Raw genomic sequence first — 12780 nt, forward strand, 5'->3', positions numbered from 1 at the left:
AAGAAGTGTATGGACATGCAGATAATGTGGTAACACTTACTTTAAGGCATACAGGTATATAATGCATTATGGTGCAGTCATAATGCATTGTAAGACTTGGCATAAGTATCTATAGCCACGTTCACACTGCTCTTAGCCCAGGGCTGACAGCCTCATGGCCTGAGAGAATACAGTGTAAAACGTCTTTACATTTACATTTTAGTCATTTAGCAGACACTCTTATCCAGAGTGACTTATAGTTAGTGCCTTCATCTTAAAGGGATACTTTGGGATTTTGGCAATTAAGCCCTTTAGTTAGATGTACCATTGGATAACAATTTTTATGCCTTTGCGTGCCTAGCGTTAACGCAGTGGCTTACTAGCGTTACCCGTAGACTTCCAGTCACTGCGCTAACTGCTAGCATGCTAGTAGATACGATAGACTTCCAGTCATTGCGCTAACGCTAGTTACCATTGGCTCGCATAACTACCTCTAACTCCCTTCATACTGGATGCAGAGAAAAAAATGGTATCTATGAGTTAATCTGATTCTGAGGTAGTTGAGAAAGGGCTTGATTGCCACAATCCCAAAGTATCCCTTTAAAGGTAGCTTTGGTAATATTACCACATAAGGTTGACAATCAAAACCACATTCACCTTAAAAGGTGGATTAATCTCTTTCTGATACAGCATGAGTTTATCTCTTTATCTCTGGTCCACCTCAGATCTTCCTTCCAGAGGATGGTTCTCCCAGTCCGCTCCGTCCTGGAGGGGAAGGGCACGACAAAGTAGCTGAGGCCACCCTTACACAGGGAGACGCTGTAGCCCAGGACCCTGCCGCCACCAAAGTCCCCATCAGCCTGGTGTTGAGGTTGAGGTACGCATCCAGTGGTGGGTGACATTGTTTCCGTTAGGAAAATGTGGCACCAGACATTATACCGGCAGCATTTAATTTACCGGACATTTAAGAAATTTACCAGACCCCCATATGCATTGGTTGCAGAACCTGATTAGGGCCCCCACCCACAATTAGGTGTAGATTATTTTAAATCACATAGCCTACAGCTGGAAGGGCCCTCAATTTGGACCAAAAAGATGATTGTTGAGTTGCGACTGTCAGTGAAAAGCAGAGAGACCCAGCCAAGCATATCGCAATATAAAAAAAATACACAATCGTGGAAAAACGGTTTTGAAAACAAATGGCTATTGCTGTAAAGAGAAGACAATGAAAAGACTCCAATCTGTCTTTTAGTTATCAAAATTCTCAGCTTATTTGAGGGAAATGTAGCCTGTCTTATTGGCACCAGCGGAGAACATCGGCCATATCCTTGGTGAGTGTGCATGTTCACTGTCTTGATCATTGGGTCAGTGCCACTTTTGTTTGTTTTCGGACAATAATTTCCTCCTCCAGGTTAGATGGGTCTCCCCTTTTCATAGGCCTAATGGATCAGACAGTGTTGTTTTTATTGTTTCTGTTTGTCAGTGTCAGCAGAGTAGGCTACCCAGTAAATTGTCCTATTAAAAAATATTCTGTTAATGTCTCCTGTCATATAAAGTGTAATAGAATTGCAATCACGAGTGGCAGTGGTCTAAGGCACTGCATCTCAGTGCAAAAGGCATCACTACAGTTCCTGGTTCGATTCCAGGCTGTATCACATCCAGCCGTGATTGGGAGTCCCATAGGGCGACGCACAATTAGCCCAGCGTCGTCCGGGTTTAGCCGGTGTAGGCAGTCATTGTAAATAAGAATTTGTTCTTAACTGACTTGCCTAGTTAAATAAAGTTAAAAATGTGTTTTAAAAACGCAAACATTTTCCTGTGCAAAAAAAGCGTAGCATTTCTTCTCCTATCTGATATAGCGTAGGCCTACTCTAAGCTACTACGCGCACTGCCTTGACGTTTTTTTGTTGTTGCGAACAGTGAGTTATATTATTGTCCTAAATTATGACCATCCAATCTAATCACCACATTAGGAATATTAGGCTATTTTACATAAATCTGCAAATGTGAGGATGCATGGAATGCTTTATTATAAAGGTAGCCTTCCCTGTAGCTCAGTTGGTAGAGCATGGTGTTTGCAACACCAGGGTTGTGGGTTCGATTCCCACGGGGGGCCAGCACAGAAAAAAAAAAAAAAATGTATGAAATGTATGCATTCACCACTGTAAGTCGCTCTGGATAAGAGCGTCTGCTAAATGACTAAAATGTAAATGTACATTTTTATGGTGGAAATTATCTTCCCCATACTTGAAACCCATGTGCCGCCTATGTTAGAATAACTGCCGACATGTACTTTTCCTCAGCCAACAAGACGAGTAACGAATAGCAAAATCGCTAGCGTACTGTATATTAATCTACTATCACCCATAGTAGAGAACCTTACCAATTCTATTGGTCAGCTTGTTGTTATGTGCGAGAAAGAAGTAGCCTATTCCAAACAGACGATAGTCCAAATACATACGACTAGGCTACATCCCCAAAACATAAAAAAGCAATGAGGCTCATGCAACAGATCAGAAAATGTTGATCATTTATTTTCTCACATAAGCACAGCAATGCGCACAGGGCAGTAGGCTACGTGCGAATGTTCGTTCCATAATGCAATTAATGAGAGAACACCATGTGTTTCATGAGATGGAAATATCCTTTAGAAATGTTGAGAGGGGAGATCTAAATATGCATCAACTAGCAGGGTTACTGCTATGACTAGGATTATCATCAACTAGCAGGGTTACTAATATGACAAGGATTATCATCAACTCGCAGGGCTACTAATATGACTAGGATTATCATCAACTAGCAGGGTTACTAATATGACTAGGATTATCATCAACTAGCAGGGTTACTAATATGACTAGGATTATCATCAACTAGCAGGGTTACTAGTATGACTAGGATTATCATTAACTAACATGGGTTGCTAATATAACTAGCATTATCATCAACTAGCAGGGTTACTAGTATGACTAGGATTATCAACTAACATGGCTTGCTAATATGACTAGGATTATCATCAACTAGCAGGGTTGCTGATATGACTAGGATTATCATCAACTAGCAGGGTTGCTGATATGACTAGGATTATCATCATCTAGCAGGGTTGCTGATATGACTAGGATTATCATCATCTAGCAGGGTTGCTGATATGACTAGGATTATCATCAACTAGCAGGGTTGCTGATATGACTAGGATTATCATCAACTAGCAGGGTTGCTGATATGACTAGGATTATCATCAACTAGCAGGGTTGCTGATATGACTAGGATTATCATCAACTAGCAGGGTTGCTGATATGACTAGGATTTTCATCAACTAGCAGGGTTGCTGATATGACTAGGATTTTCATCAACTAGCAGGGTTACTAATATGACTAGGATTATCATCAACTAACATGGGTTACTAATATGACTAGGATTATCATCAACTAGCAGGGTTACTAATATGACTAGGATTATCATCAACTAGCAGGGTTACTAATATCAAATGAAATTTATTTATATAGCCCTTCGTACATCAGCTGATATCTCAAAGTGCTGTTCAGAAACCCAGCCTAAAACCCCAAACAGCAAGCAATGCATGTGAAAGAAGCACGGTGGCTAGGAAAAACTCCCTAGGAAAAACTCCCTAGAAAGGCCAAAAACCTAGGAAGAAACCTAGAGGAACCAGGCTATGAGGGGTGGCCAGTCCTCTTCTGGCTGTGCAGGGTGGATATTATAACAGAACATGGTCAAGATGTTAAAATGTTCATAAATGACCAGCATGGTCAAATAATAATAATCATAGTAGTTGTCGAGGGTGCAACAAGCACGTCCGGTGAACAGGTCAGGGTTCCATAGCCGCAGGCAGAACAGTTGAAACTGGAGCAGCAGCACGGCCAGGTGGACTGGGGACAGCAAGGAGTCATCATACCAGGTAGTCCTGAGGCATGGTCCTAGGGCTCAGGTCCTCCGAGAGAAAGACAGAAAGAGAGAATTAGAGAGAGCATATTTAAATTCACGCAGGACACCGGATAAGACAAGAGAAATACTCCAGATGTAACAGACTGACCCTAGCCCCCCGACACATAAACTACTGCAGCATAAATACTGGAGGCTGAGACAGGAGGGATCAGAAGACACTGTGGCCCCATCCGATGATACCCCCGGACAGGGCCAAACAGGCAGGATATAACCCCACCCACTTTGCCAAAGCACAGCCCCCACACCACTAATATGACTAGGATTATCATCAACTAGCAGGGTTACTAATATGACTAGGATTACCATCAACTAGCAGGGTTACTAATATGACTAGGATTATCATCAACTAACAGGGTTACTAATATAACTAGGATTATCATCAACTAGCAGGGTTACTAATATAACTAGGATAATCATCAACTAGCAGGGTTACTAATATAACTAGGATTATCAACAACTAGCAGGGTTACTAGTATGACTTGGATTATCAACTAACATGGGTTGCTAATATAACTAGGATTATCATCAACTAGCAGGGTTACTAGTATGACTAGGATTATCAACTAACATGGGTTGCTAATATAACTAGGATTATCATCAACTAACATGGGTTGCTAATATAACTAGGATTATCATCAACTAGCAGGGTTACTAATATGACTAGGATTATCATCAAGTAGCAGGGTTTACTAATATGACTAGGATTATCATCAACTAGCAGGGTTGCTAATATGACTAGGATTATCATCAACTAGCAGGGTTGCTAATATGACTAGGATTATCATCAACTAGCAGGGTTGCTAATATGACTAGGATTATCATCAACTAGCAGGGTTGCTAATATGACTAGGATTATCATCAACTAGCAGGGTTGCTAATATGACTAGGATTACCATCAACTAGCAGGGTTACTGATATGACTAGGATTATCATCAACTAGCAGGGTTACTAATATGACTAGGATTATCATCAACGAGCAGGGTTACTAATATGACTAGGATTATCATCAACGAGCAGGGTTACTAATATGACTAGGATTATCATCAACTAGCAGGGTTACTAATATGACTAGGATTATCGTCAACTAACATGGGTTACTAATATGACTAGGATTATCGTCAAATAACAGGGTTACTAATATGACTAGGATTATCGTCAACTAACAGGGTTACTAATATGACTAGGATTATCGTCAACTAACAGGGTTACTAATATGACTAGGATTATCGTCAACTAGCAGGGTTACTAATATGACTAGGATTATCGTCAATTAGCAGGGTTACTAATATAACTAGGATTATCATCAACTAGCAGGGTTACTAATATGACTAGGATTATCATCAACTAGCAGGGTTACTAGTATGACTAGGATTATCAACTAACATGGGTTGCTAATATAACTAGGATTATCATCAACTAGCAGGGTTACTAGTATGACGAGGATTATCAACTAACATGGGTTGCTAATATAACTAGGATTATCGTCAACTAACAGGGTTACTAATATGACTAGGATTATCATCCACTAGCAGGGTTGCTAATATGACTAGGATTATCATCAACTAACAGGGTTACTAATATGACTAGGATTATCATCAACCTGCAGGGTTGCTAATATGACTAGGATTGTGCCTTTGGCTACTGGACAATGGAAGAAAGTTAATTTGAAAACCAATGTAACATGGGAGAACAAGCTTCCTGGTTTCAATGGCATGTGAAAGTCTTTATAAAATAATTGTCTGCATGTTTGGTTGGATTTTGGCTAAAATACTTTGAAGGAAGCTAAGACATGCCAAATAATATTTAGTAAAATGTTTAGATTTGAAGCAATTAACTATATGTTTTCAAAATGCATACTGCCTCCAGCTCATTGCAAAGTGGTGTGATGCACTGAAGCCTGCCTAGTTTCCTATACACTTGAATGGGAATTGCGCTTCAATTACCAGTTGAGAAATAAAAATAGCTATTTTTATTGTGGCCATTTTTTTTTGCCTTTTTAGAATTGTTGCACAATGATTGGGCTTATTTTAAAGTACATGTTTCACTCCAGAAGCAACAAATAGCTGTTTGAGCTGTTTCAGCAGCTCTCGTGCTACATCGACTGGTTTTTCAATCAATGAATAGTCTAAAATGCATTGTTTGGGAGGGGCAAACGCTGGTTATTACCAGCTAACGGAAACCCTGGGGGTGAATACTCTTCGTGGACCGAGTTCCGCTTAGGTTTAACTAACTTCTCCGATGGTGGCACTCCTTCGTTACCGGGTGTAAGTCTTTGATTGGCCACACAAAGTCACACTTTCCTTTCTCTTGGTCTTCAATAACACAAACTCCAAAGCAAATCAGGGAGAGGAAAATAGGTTTATTCGAAGAGGACAAATCATACGGGGAGGTAGATGGTCATTCTCCCCTGTCCTCAGTGATTCTCTCCTCTGGTTCTCGCCTGTGACTCTCTCTACAGAACAAAGGGACAGCATGTCGTTTTATAACCCAGCACTAGTCTGTGGTTGACCAATTTAGAATTCCTTGCAATAAAACTAGCCAATGGCCAAATAACAAGTATCCTATTACAGAAGACATATTCCTTCCATGTCTCTGAACCGTTGATCAATAATTCCTTATTACAGAAAAAACACTATTTCCCTTAATTACTCTGACTTCTCATTCTTTTCACCTCTCGTCCTCTCTCTCTGTCTTGTGTATTTATCTTCGAGATATTCTTACACTCCCCCTAGACCATTTAAAAAATACATGTACTTAAAATGTGTTTTTAGAAAACAATAAACACAAAAAAATAGACTGTATAAAAAAACAGCAGTAAGCATAAAATCATTCACATTAATCACCTTGCATTTCTATAAAACACAAAGGGCATATTGTACTTGCTGTTACAATAAGAAATGGATTTCAAACAAAGTTATAGAAAATAAGTATTAACAGGTGTAATGATGATGTCCCTTATGATTCCTACCACATCCTGTACTAGGAGGAAACTCACACAAAACAAGTATTATCTACAAGACGATAATATTAGCCCCCAATTCCTAATCAATCAGTTCTTTATTCTCCAGGCTCCGCTTTGTCATCAACATGGACAACCTTGCATTGAATAACATGTATCCATCGTGATTTTCCCTGGACTTTTACTGCTGACCTCGTTATGAGCAAAACTTGATAAGGACCTTCCCATTTTGGTCCTAATGTATCTGTTACATATTTTTTTTTGCCATCACCCACTGTCCTGGTACTACGTCATGTCCCCCCTCGGGAGTTATTCCCCACGTCTCTTTTACTTGTCTGTCTGCTTCCCCTACTGCATTAGATAGTTGCATGCAATAGTTAAGCATTGTGTCAATCATAAAGGGAACGTCTGCTGTTCTCAAATCTAACGTGCCTGGTATTATCTCATTGTCCATTGTAGTAACTACCGTAATTTCCGGACTATTGAGCGCACTTGAATATAAGCCGCACCCACTGAATTAAATGTTTTTATTTATTTTGAACATAAATAAGCCGCACATGTCTATAAGCCGCAGGTGCCTACCGGTACATTGAAACAAATGAACTTTACACAGGCTTTAACGAAACACGGCTTGTAACAAAAAATAAAAAATTGGCAGTAAGCTTTAGTTGTCTTTTTGCACTGAGTCAATTCCTCACGCTGCTGTTTCCAACGTCTTATCATCGACTCATTAAGACCAAGCTCCCGTGCAGCAGCTCTATTTCCTTTTCCAACAGCCAGATCAATCGCCTTCAACTTGAAAGCTGCATCATATGCATTTCTCTGTGTCTTTGCCATGATGAGGGTGACAAAATGACTACCGTAATCAGAATGGTGGGAAGTTTGAGAGCGCTCGATTTAATCTAAACCGTAAACAAAAAAGTTGTTTGACCGTAACCCGTTCGGCAATTTCATTGGTCTAATGAAAGCTTCATGCCGCCAAAAAACTGAGCACGTCACAGAATGTGTTTTTTTGGAGAGAAAAAATTTGAAAGCGGTAAAAATCCATATTAGCCACGTCATTGTTTAAGCCGTGAGGTTCAAAGCGTGGGAAGAAAGTTGCGGCTTATAGTCCGGAAATTACGGTACCCAGCCTGCCTCTCACCCACCTCCACAATGCTTGAACTGTCTGTGTATAAGATAAACTCAGGGATTTCCAACGGATGACTCTAAACCCATCAGAGAGCATATCCAAAACAACTCACACCAGTTGTGTTCAAGTAATGTGGTATCTATAGGATACATCAGAGTAGCTGGATTACATGGTGTCTTCAACTATACCCATGCCCCATAGATCTTTAGTCACTACTTTAGTAGCGTCCATAGCTTCCTTGCTAATGGGATATTGTTTTGTGCAAGCTGGGGCAACACCTGTCAATCGCACTGGTTCCATATCCAAAGTTCCACACACATTTTTCTTCATAGTCCAAATAGCATGGTTCTGAACTGTAGATTCCTGCATCAATCTTCATTGGACCAATAGAAATTGATAATGCTTTGGTTTGTTTCATATGTCTTCCCCCCGACTCCTGCTGCTCTCATCTTCTTGCCCGTGTACTGAGGACATATATGTTTAACATAAGATATGGGCAATACAGTGACTTCAGCACCCGTATCTACTAAACAATCTACTGCCAAAGTTGTTAACCATCATGTTCACATATATTCCATCTGATTTCATATGTACACCAGCTGAGATGGGACGTAAGGGGGGGGTCTATTAGTTGATTTCATATGTACACCAGCTGAGAGGGACGTAAGAGGGATCTATTAGTTTAACTCCACAGCATCCAGCAAACTCTGTTCATATGTACACCAGCTGAGATGGGATGTTAGTTTACCTCAACGGCATCCAGCAAATTCTGCTGCTGATCCAGAGAGAGCTTCTTGAATTTCTGCAACAGCATTGTGTCGTTGGGGCTGTTGTCACATTTCCATTTTCCCTTAGACGGACCCTTCTTCTCCTGGCCACTTCTCACGAGAATACGTTTTCTTTTCTGAAAGTCTTGTTGCCAGTGAGCAGAAATCCCACAATAATGACATATACCAGGTCTCTCTTCCAAATAATGTTGTTGGTTTCTCTCGGAACTGCACTACTCTGATGACAGTCAGTTTATTATGTTGATTGATATCTGTCGTTATTACTCTATATTGACTTCTCGTCCTTTTGATCACTCGTCCTCTGTCTCTGCATTGTGTATTTATATTCAACATATTCTTACAATAGCTGCGTTTGTGGGGTCGCGACTATCTTAGATGACGCTGCAGCTGTGCTCCGTTTTAGTCTCTTTGTAAATTCTTACCTCACAAGTTTTTTACCCTCGGGTCACAAAGGGGCGTTTCTGTCTTTATGGCATGCTCTCTGGGGCGTAGCTCGTTACAAGGCAAGGTTGCTCTCTGGGCTCCCTGGGGCGTAGCTCGTTACAAGGCAAGGTTGTTCTCTGGGCTCCCTGGGGCGTAGCTCGTTACAAGGCAAGGTTGCTCTCTGGGCTCCCTGGGGCATAGCTCATTACAAGGTATCAGGATATCACTCTGATATAGTTTAGACAACTATATTCACAGTTCATCTTTTCAAAAACATTCTCTTTGATCTGGATATTTTCTACACAACGCACAGTATGTAAACATACATATTATGAAATCTCCTGAAGTTAATGTTTTCGTTATAACGTCGTCACTTAACTTTTGATAATATAACAAAAACAACATTTATTTTCATATTCCATCTATCATTATTACCACCATTTTGGCTGATGAAATATATTGTCCCAAAGTCTATTCATTCTAATGTTCTGTAGTTTTGGGCTGTAAACTCTTCCTAAAACACAGACGCTCCACAGAATGGAGTTGGACTGCTGCCTTCTAATTTACGATGGTGTGAGGTCATAATCGCTCTCCACATCTCCCCCAGCCTATTCAGAAAGGATTCAGAAACACTGACCGAGTGAAGCGTACCAGCAGGGCAGCACACGAGTGACATACTGACTCATTTTCTTATTCCTTTTTGCTATAGCCTATTTCAATAAATATGTTGTGTACAGAATGCCAAAGCAGTCCAAAATGTCAGAAAATATTCTGTCTCTCTCTCTGTCTGTCCTTATAGCCTAAACCTATTAATCTTTTTTTTATATACAATGGGGTCTAAAATTATTGACAAAGATAAGCAAAAAAGAATGTATAAAACCTTTGAAAATGATATTTTATACTAATACAATTGCTCAGATTTTGTTTAATAAAACTACTTAAGATAGGGGTCAAATTTATTGACACTTTTGTTTTTGATACTGTTGAACTCTGTCCTTGTGAGGGTAACGACACTGCGCCTATTTCTAAAATGGCTTATGAGATTGGAAAACACATTGAACCCTTAGACCATTTTTCCAGATTCTCGATATCCTTCGTCTCCCAGCATGGACTGCCCTCTTCAATTCAAACCACGGGTTTTCAATGGGGTTCAAGTCTGGAGACTGAGATTGCCATTGCAAAATGTTGATTTTTGTGGTCACTTAATCATTTCTTTGTAGATTTTCATGTGTCTTTGGGGTTATTGTCTGCCGTTGGACCAGTGGAAGTGAAATAGCCCCATAACGTTCTCAATCACAGCTTTATGAGAAGTTGAACAAACGAGGATGAGGCAAATTAAGCAATTATTATCCAGTTCTGAAGACGGCAGACTTTGTTTCTATCCAGCCCATGATTTATAACCTAATTCACTACGGCAAGACCGCCCATTCCTCATCAGTTGACTGTCACTTTGCTCCGTCATGTGCGTGCCACACAGACGCACACACAAACCTGTTCCATGCCCAAGCTCCTCCACCAGAAAGGAATATTACAAAATATTTGCCTACACTTAGTATCTGTCCAGGCTTTCAACATTATATTTTGTCATGTTTCGTCCAGTTGTAGCATCCGATTTCGCGCCATAGCCCAACTCTGTTTTTTTAGTTGGGTTGTTTTATTTATATAACAAAAAGTGTTGGCCAATAGGGGTATATCACAATGTTTTATGAGTAGATAATCACAATTGGACAATGGTTAACACCGCCTAACCTGAATGTCCTGCCCTCCTCCTAACCAGTTCTAACTCTGCTCTTCCCAGGAACTTTAAGAAAGAACTGAACGACATCCGATTTGAGTTCATGCCTGGTAGAGGTAAGTGTCTGTCTCTCTGTGTGTTTGTGTGTGTTAGCTATTTCCTGCTATATCCCTCCTCACACTCACCCTGGAGCCAACAGAGGGAGCTAACCGGCTGACTTTTGGCTGGTCTTGCACTCTTGTTTGCTTGTTAAAACATAGTGCCTTCAGAAAGTATTCACACCCTTTGACTTTTTCCACATTTTGTTGTGTTACAAGTGGGATTAAAATGTATTTAAACCCGTAGAGTCGATTTCCACGGCCCTGCGGAAATCTAATTTGCATTAAAAAAAATATCCCTGTCGAAATCCGACAGTTTAGGAGATATGTTTTTTTTGGATGTGTCTTAATCTACCGCATGTATTCTCAGACTGGGGGGCGTACGCGCTGTCGGGGGTACGCCAAATAAAAACGTTATTCACCTTTGAAAACATTTTTACAAATTAAAAAAATTCTTCATATTTTCAAACAGTACAATACAGGTAGCCTAGTCAAATAATTAACATCCAATCACATTAACCGTTACTCTCTGACGGGAAACCTTCACTCTTGCGCAGACATTTAGAAACGAAATATGACCATTTGAAAAATAAGCCATAGGAGTTTTTTGAATGAGAATAAAGACGACTTTCAAGTAGTAAGACATGTATAAAAGCAACAGATACCATTAATAAGAAGGGGCTAGAAGCGTCTTATATGGTGAGCTACCGAGTGGCTAGGACAGGCAAGCCCCATACTATTGTGGAGGACTTCATTCTTCCTGCTGCCGCGGATATGGCTGGGACAATGCAGGGGGAAAAGGCACCAAAAAATATACAGACAATGCCTTCATCAAACAACACTGTTTGACAACACATCAGTGACAAGGCAGGAGATGTTTGGAAACAATTACTGCTTTGCATACAAGCCAGTGAATTATATGCGTTACAGCTGGATGAGTCAACAGACGTGGTAGGCCTGGCACAGTTACGTTATGGGGGGTCAATTATGGAAGACATCCTCTTCTGCAAACCACTGGAAATCAGGACAACAGGAGAGGATATTTTTTAAATACTGGACAGCTTTGTGACATCGAATGGATTTTGGTGGTCAAGATGTGTTTATCTGTACTGATGGCGCAAAAGCCATGACAGGGAGACATAGTGGAGTGGTAATGCGCGTGCAAGCAGTTGCTCCCGACGCCACCTGGGTACACTGCAGCAGCCACCACGAGGCTCTTGCTGCCAAGGGAATGCCTGACAGCTTGAAAGACATTTTGGACACTACAGTGAAAATGGTTAACTTTGTTAAAGCAAGGACCCTGAACTCTCGTGTATTTTCTGCATTAGGCAATGATATGGGCAGCGACCATGTAACGGTTTTACAACATACAGAAGTGCGCTGGTTATCAAGGGGCAAAGTATTGACACAGAGACAAGCTTAAAGTTTTCTTTAACTGACCATAATTTTCACTTGTCTGAGTCCCTTGTCTTACAGGGACTCTCAGCAACTATATTCAATGTGTGGGGCAAAATTGAGGGTATGATTAAGAAGTTGGAGCTCTTTTCTGTCTGCATTACCAAGGACAACACACAGCTCTTTCCATCATTGTATGATTTTTTTTGTGTGCAAATGAACTCAAGCTTACGGACAATGTCAAATGTGATATAGCGAAGCACCTGAGTGAGCTGGGTGCTCAATTACACAGGTACTTTCCCAAAACGGAC

General features: G+C 40.5%; 1 protein-coding gene across 5 annotated transcripts in view; it reads left to right on the forward strand.

The window, feature by feature from the left end:
- Positions 1–12780, forward strand: part of LOC106600551 (serine/threonine-protein kinase OSR1) — a 50514-nt gene that overhangs the window by 22015 nt on the left and 15719 nt on the right. For 3 of the 5 annotated variants that reach the window (XM_082973542.1, XM_014191988.3, XM_082973541.1), the window contains exons 13-14: positions 705–856; positions 11040–11092. In XM_082973542.1, the coding sequence (XP_082829668.1) occupies positions 705–856; positions 11040–11092 (205 nt within the window). Of the gene's footprint in view, positions 1–704; positions 871–11039; positions 11093–12780 lie in introns of all 5 variants that reach the window. The other 2 variants (XR_001327834.3, XM_082973543.1) reach the window with 1 other exon arrangement.

This window comes from Salmo salar, chromosome 03 (genome assembly GCF_965601325.2).
Source record: "Salmo salar chromosome 03, fSalSal1, whole genome shotgun sequence".
Taxonomy (NCBI): Eukaryota; Metazoa; Chordata; class Actinopteri; order Salmoniformes; family Salmonidae; genus Salmo; species Salmo salar.